The 16,279-nt window shown below is 36.7% G+C and overlaps 1 protein-coding gene across 10 annotated transcripts in view; it reads right to left on the minus strand.

Moving 5' to 3' along the window:
- Window positions 1-14,238: 14,238 nt before the first annotated feature.
- The window catches only part of LOC148024287 (uncharacterized), a 97,616-nt gene continuing 95,575 nt past the window's right edge, over window positions 14,239-16,279 (minus strand). For 5 of the 10 annotated variants that reach the window (XM_087693898.1, XM_087693900.1, XM_087693899.1 and 2 more), the window contains 2 exons: window positions 15,269-15,994; window positions 14,537-15,171 (listed from right to left, as the gene is read on the minus strand). In XM_087693898.1, coding sequence (XP_087550024.1) covers window positions 14,890-15,171; window positions 15,269-15,994 — 1,008 coding nt within the window. In that variant the 3' untranslated portion in view covers window positions 14,537-14,889. Of the gene's footprint in view, window positions 14,442-14,535; window positions 15,172-15,268; window positions 15,995-16,279 lie in introns of those variants that run through there. The other 5 variants (XM_087693903.1, XM_087693901.1, XM_087693905.1 and 2 more) reach the window with 2 other exon arrangements.

The following is a 16,279-nucleotide window of genomic DNA, read 5'->3' on the forward strand; positions in this document are numbered from 1 at the left end:
ATGCCAAGTCTCCACCAATACGCTTCAAGTTCCGGTAGGGTCCATAAAACTTGTGAGCAAGTTTGTTGTTGGATCCATCCTTCAAAGTAGAGTAATGAGACTTGGGTACTTTCAAAAAAAACCAACTCTAAAGGTCAACGTCTTCTAATTAGTATACATCTTTATTTTTATAAGATTCATCTTATACTATTGAAGAAAGGTCTGCATTCTTTCCAATTCCTATTTCCCATGAGGGCTAATCTTCTTATTGAAAATGAATGTGGATAAGGGCACCTTGTAATCATACATAGTCTCAAAGAGTGAAATACTAATACTAGTATGAGTGGAGTTATTATAGGCAAACTCAGTCAAATGCAACCATGAATCCCATGCATACTACACATCATGACAGAAATGGCAAAGGTAAGTCTCCAACCACTTATTTAACCTTTCTATCTACCCATTAGTTTGCAGATGATAGGTTGTAGAAGGAGCCAATTTAATAACCACATGGAGTTGAATATTGCTTGCCAAAAGTTGCTCGTGAACTTGGTATCTCTATCATGCACAATCACATGTGGTAATCCATGTAATCTAAATATTTGCTCCATAAATAACTATCCACTGGTGAAGTAGTGAATTAGGTCTTGGTAGGAATAAAATGGGCTGCCTTAGTGAGTGTGTCCACTACTACATAAATGCTATTCCATCCCTCTTTGCTAGTACATAAGCAAGCAATAAAATATATGGTAATATGTGTCCATTTTCCTTTAGGGATAGGCAATGGCTGCAAAAAACCACCTGGCTTATGGGTGCTATCCTTGTTCTGTTGACAAGGTATGCACTTCATGACATAATCCTTGACATCTCTCCATAATCCTTTCGAATGAAATCTTTTGTTAATCTCATCATATGTGTTAAATTGAGACTAATGCAAAATAGTTGCAATTTCAGTAAGCTAGAGAGCTATTTTTGGGATGACATGTGAATGCATTGGCAAGTAAATGCAATGCTGATGAAGTTATTGATTCATGTGAATGTCTGGGATCAAACTCTACATTAGGTAGCTCAAAAAGGATATATAGGATTGCACCATCACTTCAAATATATAGTCCATTAGAGCATTTTGAAAGGTTTTCTTAGAAGCTTTATGCAATACTAGTTTTGGTGCTTGATTGTTGGGATTTAGTGCAGGCAATAAACTGGGGGAATATATGCTATTTTTAGGCCTAGAGAGCTCTTCTATTCTTTAGGCACAAATTAACATCTTGTTTCTGGCAAGTTTTTTCTAGAGGATGGAGACAATTGCAGCAATAATTTTTTCATTTTCAACAAGTCTTTTCTAGGAGACCAAGTCTATTTGACATTCAAAAATTGAAGCAACAACTACCGCATACAGTGATTCAGGTGTTGCAATGGATATGTAAAAGATAGTTGTACATAATTCATTGAAATCATGTTCTGTAGTGTGACTTAATATTTGGATGATTTAGACAAAATTGTTGCAAATTTTGTTCAAAGCATTGAGAAATTAAGGGCAAACGTGTTAACTCCCAAGAGAGAAGAAAACTATTACTGGGCATATTCTTGAGCTTGTGAGGACTAGAATGGAAGCCAAGATTGGCAATGGTGTTAACACTCAAGCTATACCTTTGCTTGTAGCATTGGCCAAGTCAGGAACAATGGCTACAAAAATTAATGTTGCTAGTATATTCAGGGTGTTATATCAAGAAGATGAGTGGAGAGTGAAGGTACTAGTTGGGGGATGTATACCTTCCTTACTTGCCTTGCTAGAAACTAACTCTAGAGATGCTCAGATTATTGCTACTCAAAGCATCCTTATTATCCTTCAGGGAGGGATTACAGATCATGATGGTTGTTAGAATTTTCCTATAGAGGGCATTGTAATAAAAATGTGGGAAATGTTGAATAAAAAGTAAAGGTTCGAGCCCTTTGTTGAGGGTTCGATAACATAGATATTGCAAATTTTTTGTGATCATACTGAGGGATTTTGGCTTGCAACACTTGAACCAATGGTGGGTGGATAACATGAATACTGATACCATGTCATAATAGAGTTGAGCAAGACAATGACAAAGAAGATGTACAAGAAGGGGACAATGAAGACAAGATGTACAAGATGATGACATATTACTTGAAGAGTCACATGAGGCACTCATTGATGTAGATGGTTATGTTGAAGGTTTTGGAGTCTTGGAACAACCTCATGATGATCTTATTGAGCATTTTCTTCCATTTAATCAAGGTTTACAACAACCATTGAATGCATTTGATAATGAGTATATTGATTATTGTTATGATCGTGCATGATAATGAAGTAACACATGATGTAGGCATACATAAAGATAAAGATGGCATTGTGCTTCCCTATGATTTGAGGGATTATGGATGTGATTATGGACTTGACTATGGGGATACTTCTTTGTATCCATTTGATCCAGATGGACATGAGTATGTGATTGATGGCTATTCTCTTCTCTTGGATAATCATTATGCTAGAACACCTTTTGATCTAGGAGGTTAATAGATTTCTTGGGGACCTAATTTAGAGCAACATCCATCTTGAGGGAAATTTCTCATCTGTGGTAGGCCCTTTTAGCTGAAGACTAGTCATTTATGGCATTGTTTTAGTGCAAGGAAGACTATAGATAGCTCATTGTTTTAAAATAGGCTTTACTTTAAACTCTGGAAAACAAAACCTAACCTACATGGGCTAATAGTACTTGCAAAGAGCTTTGTTTCGATGTGTAGCATGCTTCAATTAGAGTTTTCTACAAAAAAAAAATATCAAACTTTTCTACAAAAAAATATATCAGATTTACTACAGTAGATTCCTATAGTAGATAACATAATGTCCATCATCTACAAGTGCCTTTTATGAATGTGTAATGGCCAAGTTCTTCGGAAGGATAAAACCCTTGGAGATATATTGAGAAAGATCAAGAGTATAAAGCAAAAGAGTATGTTGATTGAAGATTATGCCCAGAAGTTTAGGAACCTGCTAAACAGGTTGAATGCTATTGATATACCATCAATGGAGATGCAAATAACTTATTTTATTAAGGGCTTGAGGTGTAAGATCAGGAACCCCATTTCTAATGTGAAGTTAGGTCCAAATGGTACAATGGATACTATGATTAGGGTTGTTATGAGGGTTGAGAGAAGGTTGGGTACTTCATGATCAAGAAGTCCATAAGGATGATGATTCTTCATCGTCAAATTCTGATACAGATGCAGATTCTAAATTACAAAGTGATACTGATGATTAGGATAGTGATTACATTTCAAAGTCAAAGGATGATTCCATTGATTCAGATGATGATTCTAGTAGAGAAAAGCATAGCAAAGGAAGAAAAAGAAATCTGTTTTAGACAAATCTAAGAAGAAGAATTCAAAAGATAAGTCAAAGAGGAGGGTACATGAGAGCAAAATCGATAAGAAGATTAAATAATAGTTGAAGGATTTAGGTCTTTCTGATGCCAAGAGGAAAGAAAAGTATTGTGAGATATGCCAAAGAAATCACCATGAAACTAGGACTTGGTGGTACAATCCTAATGTTAGGATGCACAGTAGGTGCTAATGATGCAACCTAGACCAAGACAAGTTCACCCAGCTGTTTGCAGTCAATCATGTTATTACTGACACAATGCCTCAGAGACCCTTTAGGGACCTAGAAGAATGCATGCAAGATAGCCTTGGGGAAATTTTCAAGCATAGTAGCAAACCACTCAAACGGGAGCATACCACTATTGTGGCAGTCAAGGGCATTTTGTCAAACCATACTATGAACTTTGGGCAAGGCATAGGACTAAGAGAGAAATGCTAATAGCAAGGTCCTGCAATGACAAAATATATGTAGGAGCATCTCATCCACGGCATCCACCTACCCCAATTACAGTTGTCCTCATAGAGTTACCTGAACAAGATGAGAGAAGGTAATGTCCTGAAGGTATAGGTGTTGCTGGCTATAGGCAAATTTAGCATGAATGGTTCAAGAAAGGGCAAAGGAGGTGCCAGATAACACTAATATTGTAAGTATGCATGTTCATTGAGATTGTTCTAACTATATTGCAGTAGAGGACTATCAAGAGAGGAAGCAATGGTATCACCAAACTAGTTTGAAAATTGATTGGCAAGAATTGGACAAAGCTAGAAAAAAGGCAACTAAACAAGTCAAGAAGCTACAAAAAACGACAAGAAAATCAATACTTGAAGATCTTGATGATCAAAAGGGTCAAGGTACCCTGGATCTTAATCGTCAGGATCATTATCCTTCTTGAAGCTCAGGCAGCAGGACATTTTCACAAAGGAGATTCAAATGAGCTAGTTCAATCTCTAGCAAAGTACTCTCTGCAATTAACCCTGGAGAAGATCTTGGATTCAGTGTACTAGGATTCAAGGAAATTTTTCTCCTAAAGATTAGGCAAAAGCAACATGAAGTCCTTGAATATATAGCAGTTCAGGATCAAACAATTAACTATCAGGCAATCATACCAACCCAATAAGAAGTTGTGGATTATCAAGTACCTACCATTCAAGTTGAGTATGCATGAAGAAAGCATGACGATGTCCCATTGGATGGGGGTTTAGGAGTCAATATACTTCCTAAACATATATATTTGGCAACCAAGCAGGAGCAGCTACTATCACGTCCATTTCAGGTTAGGATGGCACATCAAAGGAGTTTACATCCCTTTGGTATCCTTAGGAATCAACAAATTAGAGTGGCTGGCCTGAAATTCAAGTTGAGTTTTGTTGTGTTAAGAATGCCAGAAATAGGGGATTCTTATACAATGCTCTTAGGTAGACCATGGTTTAAATTATTGGACAAATTGAAGCAAGACTAGGGGAATGATTATGTATGTATCCCAGAGGCTTCAAGGAGATTAGATTGTCAACAATTAATAAGGTAATATTAAAGAGTCCCTCTAGACTTGGTAGTAGCTCAAACTATTAACCTTGCAGACGAAGTGGAAGATGATAAGGAGGAATTATTTCTTTAGGCAAATCCTTTTGTGGTTCCAGTCTTTGAATAGATGTTGACAATATTATTCAAGAGTACTAGCATCATCCTATGAGTGCAGGAAATGTTCTCGAACATCAAGCCCTTCCAACTGCAGTCCAAAACCAGTCAAGACATCAACTTGAAGGCCAGGAGTAGACTAAATTTCAGGAGAGGTCTGGGAGAATGAGCAGTATAAAATGGTTCAAGACCAGGGAATTGGTCATCTAAAGTTTCTCAGCAAGAAATACTTGAAAATCAACAAACTAGTGTGGATAATTATATGGACAATTCTAATGTATTGGATGCAAAAGGACAAAAGGGCATTATTTAGTATTAGTTGAGATATGAGCATGCAATGAGAAGATTTGCAAGGGTAGTTGAAGATGAGGTTTAGGAGGTTAATTTGATTATGGAAGGGGAGGCCAAACCCATTAAGGTCAGTATTTGTGTGGAACAAAATTTCAAGCAAGATCTTGTCAAGCTGTGCAAAGAGTTTCATGATATTTTTGCTTGGGATTATATAGACATGAAAGGATTCGATCCAACTGTGTGCCAGCATAGGATAAATTTAAAGAAACATGATAAGCCAATCATTCAGAAAGGGTCTAGAATGAACCCTAACTATGCCAAACATGTCAAAGAAGAAATTAATAAGCTTTTGAGGGTTGGGTTCATCAAACTAGTTAATGAAGTTACTTGGTTATCCCCTATAGTGGTGGTGCCCAAGAAGAATGGGAAGATCAAAGTCTGTGTGGATTACAAGAAATTAAATGCAGCTACCATTAGTGATCCATTCCCAATTCATTTTATCAACTCTCTCCTTGATGATGTTGCAAGCCACAAAATGTATAGTTTTCTGGATGGGCTTTTAGGATACAATCAAATTAGGATGCATTTAGAAGATATGAATAAGATAGCCTTCATCACTAAGTGGGGAGCATATATTAGCACAGTCATGAACTTTGGACTAAAGAATGGACCTCCTAAGTTTCAGGGAGTTGCTCAGAAGATATGGATAAGAGAACCTCTTCATCACTGAGTGGGGAGCATATGTTAGCAAAGTCATGAACTTTGGACTGAAGAATGGACCTCTTTAGTTTTAGGGAGTTGCTCATAAAACATTTGAGCCATTTCTAACAAATTTTATGAGGGTATTTATTGATGATTTCTATGTTTTTGGTAGCAAGAGAGAGCATTTAAAACATCTCAAGCTATGACTTGAGAGATGTAGAAGATTTGGCATGTCCTTGAACCCTTTCAAGTCAATGTTTACAGCAAAAAGAGGAGTGCTTTTAGACCACATCTTGTCTGAAGAAAGCATGAGTATAAATCCAAGAAAGATTGTAGCTATTCAAAAAGCTAAGGCTTCAGTTAATATGCAAGAAGTTATGAGTTTTGTGGGGCAAGTGAAGTGGCATAGCATGTATTTAAGGTACATGTCGCATACTTGTTCTCCTCTTACAACTTTAACCAAGAAAGGGATGTAGTTTATTTGGAGGGAAGATCAGGAGAGAGCCTTCAACATTATCAAGAATATGTTAGTTGTAGCTCTAATATTGCAGCCTCCAGCATGGGATTTACATTTCCATGTTTTTGTTGATGCTTTTGCTCTAGCTATAGGAGTTGTACTTATACAAGATAAGATACCTAGCTAGTATAGACCAATCTATTATGCAAGCAGGAGATTGAGTACTGCTAAAAATAATTATTCAATTACAAAAACAGAAGCACTTGGAATGGTTTTCTCTATGCAGAAATTTAGGCATTATTTGTTGGGTAATCAAGTAATTTTTCATGTGGATCATCAGGCACTTTTGTTTCAGATTAACAAACCTCAGTTAACAAGTAGGTTTGCTAGATGGATGTTGTTGTTGCAAGAGTTTGATTTCAAGGTTGTTCACACTCCTGGGGGTAAAGAACATGTAGTGGATGATTATTTAAGTAGATTGGAGAATGATGAGACCGAAGTAGGAGCTTCGGATCAACATCCTAATGCTGAACTCGTTGAAGTTCAAGTTCTTGATCCTTATTCATATTATGATCAATTGTTGCATTTCTTGAAGGAAGGGATTATGCTAGCACACCTTTCAGCTAACCAAAGACGAAAGTTAGCATTGAAGAGTAAATCATTTCAGGTTATTATGAATACTTTGTATAGAAGGGGAGTAGATAATGTCTTGAGAAGGTGTGTTCTTGAATATGAGAAATCAGCAGTTCTTCATGAAGCTCATTCTAGATTGTCAGGTGGTCATTTTTCTAGTAGGAAGATATTGCGGGTAGGTTTGTGGTGCCCTACTATGTTGAAAGATGTACATCAATATGCTAAGGAGTGTTTGCAATGCTTGAAAGAAGGTCGACCTCTTGACAGGGGGACAAGATACAAGATCATCCAGTGCTTCCACTTGAGTTATTTCAGAAGTAAAGGATTGATTTTGTTGGGCCAATCAAACCAATAGCTAAAAGGACAGGTAATAGATATATTTTGGTTTGTATGGATTATTGTACCAAATGGGTAGAGGCTCAAGTATTGAAGGATAATAAAGCAACTAGTGTGGCCAATTTCTTATATTCTAACATTATGACTCGATTTGGATGTCCCATTGAGTTAATTAGTGATAGGGGTAAGCATTTCTTAAATCAAGTTATTAAGGATCTGAATGTCAAGCATATGATTTTACATAAGAAGTCTACCCCATATCATCCTCAAACTAATGGACAAGCAGAGAGCTCTAATAAGATTTTACTTCAAATTTTAAAGAAGATTGTTGAGGATAATAGAGAAGATTGGGATACTAAACTTGATTCAACATTGTGGGCTTTTAGGATGGCATATAAGGTTACAACAGGGCTTACACCCTTTAGATTGTTGTATGGATTAGAGGTTGTGGTGCCTATGGAATTTGTGGTACCAAGCTTGAGAGTTGTTATTGCACATAAGTTATATCCTGAGAAATCAGTGCAGCATAAATTGGAATAACTCCTGAAGTTAGAGGAGGACAGGATGGTAGCTGTCTACATTTCAGGAGTTACACAACAATGGAGAAAAGCTTGGGTAAATAGATATATTAAAAAGAAAATTTTTTAGGAAGAAGTTTGGGTTGTTTATAATTCTTGACTGGGAAAATTTCCTAGCAAATTAAAGCTTTGGTATGCATGCCCATTTGTAATCTTCATCTTGGTCAATGCACATTTTTATTAAAGGATTTACACGGGAAGTTGTTGAAGCCTGCAGTTAATGGGTTTAGGATGAAAAGGCTTGTGCAACCTTATAACTCAGATATTAATTCAATTGTACCTTGGTGTACAAACTTATCAGTGACAAGCAATGATGACAAGGAGTGGTTTTCTGTTTCTCATGGGGATGGGATAAGTGGCACAAAAAGTCGTCAACACAAAGAAAACTTCTACTTGTGGGTTTTCAAATGGAGAAGATGACTGCTTCATTCGTTTCTTCTTCTTTTTCACCATCATCTTCTGTGAGCAGGCCAATTGTCCATGCCATGACTCATACACATTGTTGTAGCTCAGCCTGATGCAGCATGATGTCGATGCAACACTAAGAGTCCCACCTCAAGTAAATAGCCCTAGTGTTGTGCAAACACTATTTGTTAATTTGACATTAGTGCTTTCATGTTGAGAATACTGTGAATACAGCATGGGTAGAGAAGATTGGTCTATATGGTTTTGCATGCTTGCCTTGGGCTAAGTGGGTAGTCAATGTGCATGCCTCGGTTTGTTTAGCTAGACATTTTGGGGAAATCTCAAGGCAGAATAGTAGGTCGAATTGAGCTTACTATAGCAATAGTGAGCCATGTGTTTGCATTATTGATAAATGTGAATCCCACATTTTGGCGGTGTTCTAAAGATCAAATGTTTCAAGCTTTTGGGGATTCCACAAGTCTACATAATGTCTATGTTTTGAAGAGGATTTATGCAACCAGGAAGATGCAACTCAAATGGCTTATGGAACGCTTCATTATGTTTATGAAACCAATTGCATTGCTCGAGAGACATATGGTCTCATATATTATGTTGAAAATATGGGTATATCTAATTGGGTCGATGTAATGCATGATAGGCTCATGACTGAGATTAAAGTGTTGAAAACAAAGAAGGTGTTTCACAAGTCTCGTATGGGATGTTTTTTAGCTACTCTATATGAGTATCAACTGATGCGGGTGATGCAAATATTATGACTGAGGATGATAGACATTAATGTTCTTCTTGGGGGTGATAAAGAGAAGTATGCAATCTATAAGGATTTGATTCAAGCAAGGTATCAAGAGGCCTATGCTAGGCAGGTCATCTTGGAATTTGTTAAAGAGCATGAGAAGCATGTGGGTTTTGATCATGTGGTGGATGTGGAAAAGAAGGATAAAATTGATGCTTTCCGATCTTTGAATCATGTAGCTCCAATGAAGAAGAAGCAAAAGATTGGAAGAATTTGGCTTCGTGGTAGGCCTTAGTCCGAGAATAAACCATTACATGTTTCTCATGATGCTTATGTTTCTATAAAGAGTCCGTTGAGGGGAGACCTTGGGACTACTCATATGTCTGATGTTCCATTGCTTCGGTTCAGTCAAGGGCAAATTGGTTTGTGGTTCCTAATATGGAAAATGCTATGGTTATGATGCAAAATGTTATGATGTATTTTAAGCAATATGCAAAATGCAAAATGGTTATGATGCAAAATGCTATGGTTATGATGCAAAATGTTATGATGTATTTTAAGCAATATGCAAAATGCAAAATGGTTATGATGCAAAATGCTATGGTTATGATGCAAAATGTTATGATGTATTTTAAGCAATATGCACATGCCAATTCAAGAATTGCAGCAGAAGCTACAAATTGCAAGATCAGTTGAACGCTAAGAAGATGAAGTCCGAGGTGTTGTCTCAGCAATTGCAACAAAAAAAGGTTTATTATGATGCATCACTAGCGCACCATAATGCTAAGATTGTAGAGCTGCAACAAGTTATAGATCATAATAATATTTCTATGCTTTTGTTTGAAAAATGGATTGAAGAGCTTAGGTCAAAGTGTTTGGATGAATTGTAGTTTATGGATATGCATGCGAACTTGCAGGTTGATCATTAATTATTGTTGGAAAGATTTAATCCTTTGAAAGTGGTTGAATAGCAAGTACTTCAAAATTTGGAGGTGGATGTTGATGCATTTGTAGTGCTCAAATCTAAATATCAAGATATTCATGATGCTTTGCTCTTGGAGGTGAAATAAGCATGGCAAAAGGTGGCACAAAATTTGGATATCTTGGTTTCTAGACCTTATACTGTGTTTAAATATGTATTTGTGTTAAAGCAATAGGATGTTGCCAATTGTCATGAGACAGAAGCATCGGTTCAGAAGGTGTCTATGTTGGAGGTTAAGTGTCAACAGTTGGAATTGAAGTTGCAAAATGCTTTGGAAGCAAAGAGGCATAGTGAAGATTATGTAGCCACTTTATTGCAGCATAAGAATTTTCATGTAGCTAATGATAGTGATGTAGTTCAAGAAGCGGTTAATGAAGTTCATGAAGAGTTTCATGGTATTAAAAATGATTTAAATGCAAATCATGTTGGTCAGCATTCAGGTGTTCAGATGTCTTCATGCAATGACATCATTTTTTATGTTCCTAGCTCGTTTTAATGTGTTCACTTGTTAGTTCTTTTTTGGCTCTTGACAGTTACTATATCATTTTGGCCAATCAAGTGATGGGTTCAATCAAGGGGACGATCACCTTGACTAAGGCCTTCCATTCATTTGACACAGTATAAACATAGAGTTTCCTAGATAAGTAACCTTACCCTGAGCTCTCTATCTCTCTCTTTCAAGTATTCTTCCAATTTTTATACACTTTGGCAATCTCATGTAAATAGAGGGATGCAATGGGATTTAGTATGACATAGTTATTTATCTTAATTTCTCTACCTATGAACGTCTAGCCTTGTGCTTTTTCAATGTTTTCCAAATGCATACAATCTTGATATTTGGCACCTTTTAAGCTACTAGCTTTGATTCCTTCTCCCTATTTGGTTTCTATTTACTCCCTTAATTGCTCTTCAATTTTTTTTACCAACTTTTCGACTTTGAAAATTTGAGCAAAATTCCATCATTCTTGTTCAGCCTTGTACATTTTGGTCTCCTTTTATAGCCTCCTTTATTTGAGGGTAACAATGGTTGTCATACATGATGATGGTGCAAAGGTTTCCTCATAGTCAATTCTTTCCAATTGTGCATAATCTTCAATAACTTGTTAAGCATTCATCATTCAATGAAATATCAACTACATCCTTGTGCTTAAATACCCACTTTATATCAATTACTTCATTACTATCAAGAAAATCTCATAACTCTTGCACCATTTTTTTCAATTCTAGTTCCAATTGCATTGATGCTAACTCAACTTCTAACACATCATAGGAAGGTAATAGCTCCTAATTTATGGTTATAGTGGTAACAATAATAAAAGAGAATGTGATTATAACTTGCTAGTTGTAGGTTGAGTGTATCCTAACATCAAATGAGCTTCTTTTGCATCACATAGCCATCCAAGTGGACATTGCACCTCACAATTCTTAAGAGTTTTCCTTATGCAATGCATTCGCCAAACTTTCATGATCAAAATGTCACAAAACAAGATAAGAGAGTGAAGTTTTCAATAAATATTCTAATTTAAAACCATGTTAGTTGGCTACAAATTAGTGCATAAAGCTCCAAAGCATTGCCGATCGAGTTGAACAAAGGCAACAATGTACCGAAAACATTCATGCGTCCAACATCTCTTTGTTGTTTACATGAGAGGAAAGGTTTTTTGTTACATGAAAGAAAAGGTTGAGATGCATACTCATAGAAAATAGCATCCTTAAACACAAGAATCTTACTTGTGGAATATATGTAGTTTGATATGCCTTCCATTGCTATAATCCACAAATATGCATTTTAACAACTTTGAAACAAACATGTCTTTGATGTGCTAGTGCATGGAATATGCCAAACTTTCAAATACTCGCACATGAGTTGAAACTATTCTTCCCATCCATGCCTCATAAATAGCTATATATTCGAGTGCACTAGTAGGACAATGATTAAACATAAACTACTTCAAGCCAAAACCAACTAGAAAAGCCATTTCTTTAAGAAAACATTTGGCATTTTCCATCAAAGCATTATTTGAAAGTTTAGCCATCAAATTTTATTGCAATCCACAAGTAGTACATTAGCAATCCTGCAAAATATACCCCCTCAATCTGTACACAAAGGCATAAGCTTATATGCACAAGGATTTTTCCCTAGAGAAGAAAATGTAGAAATGATTGCAAATGCATCAAATTTATCCTTCAAAGAAAAAATGTAGCAAACTGGAGTAAGGTCATTTATATAGGTGATAAAATAGCATTGGAGCACATAAATCACCATATACCAACTAAACATTTTGTGTAGCTTATATATAGCCATCTTTGTGGGAAAGGGAAAACACTAAATTTTTCCAAGTCTAGATCTCTCACATGCATAATTAACACAAAGCCGACTAGGGAAGCAATACAATGACCATATTCTAACCTTGTAAGCATGTAAGAGAACGGCAACTCAAGTCACCAAAACAAGCATGCAATGACTCAATGTCATGAAATCAATTAAAAGCATCCATGTATTTGCCATGTGAGGCACTTTTTTAGCATACAATAGATTTCATAAAGGCCATGAAACAAAGTACTAGAAAGCACAAGTGAATCAAAATCTGATCTAATCATACACTAAGCAACAATGATGTTGGACTTTAAGTTTCAAACCAACCTTTTACAAATGTTGTAATAGAAATGATAATATTCTGAATGCCAAGTACATAAATAGCATCCCCAAGAGTAAATTTGTCTCCACCATATTACTAATGCCTTTTGTATAAGATGTATTATTAGCACAAGTGATCGTCCGACTCCAATCTATATCTTGGAAAGTGGTAAATAGCTTCTTACAAGAAGTAATTAGCTTTGAAGCACCACATTCATACAGCCAAGCATCAAAAGAAAGAGAACAAGATGAAGAAAATCAAACTATGCACAATGGATCGAGCGCATAATCCTCATGAGCTAACTTAGCTTCTTCATTGCTAGAATATGTAGAAGTACTTTATCACTATTGCCTATTCTTCTTCTCACTGGTAATGTGCTTATTGCATTCCTCTATCAAATCACAAGGTTTTACCGATAGTTACATCTCTTTATCTTCGATGTCTTCTCATTAGATTTAGAAGCATCAATTGGACTAATCCTTTTTATTTAGATTTAGCACTAGTAGCCTCCTGTCTTTCTTTATCTTTATGAGTAGTAACAAATGCTTGATACAAGGAAACCATAGCCTCTATTGGCTCCAACTTGCTCTTGTAACAAGGGTATTACAAGCTCATCAATACAATACAAATTATCATTATCCCTTGATAACAAATGCAAGGTAATAGCAAAGCTTTAATATGCATTAGGCAAGCCATTAAGTATAGTTGAAGCAAGAGTAGCAACCAAAATTATCTCAACAATGTTTTAGGTTGTTTCTTTCTCAAATCCCTTATGCAAGTGAGATATACATCCACAAAATACCCTTCACTTATAGGCTTTGGATCAAGATTTTTGCATAGATAAAGCAAGACAAGCTTCATTCCATATTTGGTAAAGAGAGGAAAGTTTATCACATGCTTCCTTTCAAGTCTTGTGTGAGTGGAAATGTGACATAACTATGTTTTCTATGAGAGCTATCAAAAGCATGTGCTTGAGCATCTCTTGCATCCGGAAAAAGTTTCTCTTGAAAAGAGTGCACTTGTTGAGATATTGTACTTTGGCCTTAATCCAAGCATAGGCCTAGTATCACTAGATCAACCTCCTTGAGAGGATGCAACAAAACTAGGAGCAACACTAGCTGGTCTCTACTCGTCAACATCCATCGTTGAAGTAGCCTACTATACCACTATGACTTGCAATTCCATATAGGTTTTACCACCATATTTCCCTCATAAAATATGGTATCAATATTAGATTATCACCACTCTTCAAGTTCTCTAGTCAGCTCAACGAAGCTTTGTTCTCACCAATCTCAAAATGCCCAAAAACAAAAGCTAGGATAAGAGCTCTTTCTGTGAACAATATTTTGCAAAAAGAAAACAACTGAGGCTTGTATTATATAATATGTAAAATTCCGCCAAAGGCCCTTTGAGCTTCTGAATGGTGCTCAAATTGGTAAGTCTTATGACATTCTATGTTTGTATCAAACCTCCAAACTGTTGAAAAGAGCTAATAAACCAAGGTCTTGATGTATGTTCAATTAAGAGTGCTTGATCCTCTATAATTCCTAAAATTCCTGTTTTGGTGAGGGATAGTTATGTTTCTGGAGAAAGCTTGTACTTCTAGATTCATACGTAATAAGGGACATCTCAATGATGGACCTTCTGCAAAATCAAGTTCTCTGATTATAAATTTGCAAGGACAATATCTAAGTTGAAAATGAACAAATGGTGCTGCAAATTAACTGCTGGCATACTATTTACTTGACCTAAAAGCTTGCATGACATTATGATCTTGATCCATCCAGATCACACAACCAAGGAAGTATTTGAGTGCAACAATATTGTTGGCTTTCTGTAGGTTGCAAAAATCACACAATTCAATTATGCACCTTCAACGATGTTTCATTGTATAAGGGGTCACATCATGTAGATGACATTTTTACTGCTGAGGCCAATGTGGTATAATGCTTATCATCTAAGTCTTGTAAAATAGTTTTGCTAGTCTGAAATTAACTCCTCTCAAGTTGGTGTTAATACAGGTCTTAGTATGGTTTGTTAGACATTTGGTTGTGTAGATTCATTGCACATATATGCACTATATACATTCTTTTCAAAGCATATCAAGGGTGTTGGGCTTGAGAATAGATGCCTTGTTTGAGGGTTGCTTCCGCCGAACAGCAACAAGCAAGCGGGTAGTGTTGATGAGCATGCGGTGTTCAGCAGTCCCTTCTGCATAAGAATGTGTTGGCCCTGCATGCCTTGGTTTCAGTTTGAGATTTGCAAGTCCCTTCTTCTGTACTGCTTGCAATGCTTGCTCATAAGCAGGACGCCCCCTTATACCCATAGCTGCAATTTGCACCTCATAATGGAGCTTCAAAGATGCTATGTTTATCTGGAAACCAACAAGTTTTAGTTGACTGCTGGCCATATATTTATTACAACTAGAGGCCACAAACCTAGTCTATCTAGATCCAGAATCGGTTTCTTACCAGTTGAAAGGAGCTTCTGTTTCTTGATGATGTCAGTGCTGCAGTTTGTGCTACCCTGTCAAGGTCATCCATGTGTGCCATCACTGTAGCATGGAGATACTCGCTTGCTTCAGGTGCTGAGCATACATCTTGACTATTTCCTAGACATGACTCAATAATTCCTAGTCCAAGATCAGCCAATTCTGGAGCTCCAGGTCTCTGAGAGTAATTTTCCTTTCCAACCCACTCACAGACATGCATCAGACTTTCCCAGAAGTGTAACCATTTAAGGCTATCTGCAGACAACTGCCATCCACGTAGCTTGAGGCTACTGAAAGAGAGAGGGACCAACAGAGCTGCCCGAGAAAAAAGGTCAGGATCAAGAGGATCTGCTGGATCGGTTTTCAAAATCCGTGCAACATATTCAAGGATAACACACAACATGCTCCTGAAGGGTATAGTGTATGGTAAACCTGAGACCCCACTTGGAGCTGGCCTCAAAGAGAAATCATCAGCATCACACAAGGCAAGATACTCCAGTGAATCTTTTGCTTCCAACAAGCACCTCAATGTATTTAAATAACATTTGGCTTGAAGCATTTCTGTAGGCTGAGCTTTAGACAGATGGAAAAATGAGGCTTCACATGAAGAAAGCAGCTGTTTGAGAAGTTGACTCCATAAAGTCGATATTGACTGTGCTGCAGTAGCTGAACCTTGAAAAGTTCTGTCAATAGAAGGTTGCCAAACCTGCAAGATAACATGCTTAATATGTTTGGCTAAAACAACAAATAGATTGATTCATAATTCTCATTTTTCAAGCAGATGCAGTAGCATATGTGGATAACATAGCAGTCAAAACTGCCAGCTAGTGCTCATAGAAACAGTTTATGTAAAAAGACATCTACATAACTTCCTTGGTTCCACCCTTTGGTTCTTCCTACAATAAAATAAGCCCTGAAATGTTGCAACAACTGGTCTAAACAGGCCATGACATTGTCAAATGTAGATAACTACTCGCAGCTGAAACACACA

The sequence above is a fragment of the Lygodium microphyllum genome, chromosome 15 (assembly GCF_053477565.2).
Source record: "Lygodium microphyllum isolate KBCC chromosome 15, Lygodium_microphyllum_v1.1.10, whole genome shotgun sequence".
Taxonomy (NCBI): domain Eukaryota; kingdom Viridiplantae; phylum Streptophyta; class Polypodiopsida; order Schizaeales; family Lygodiaceae; genus Lygodium; species Lygodium microphyllum.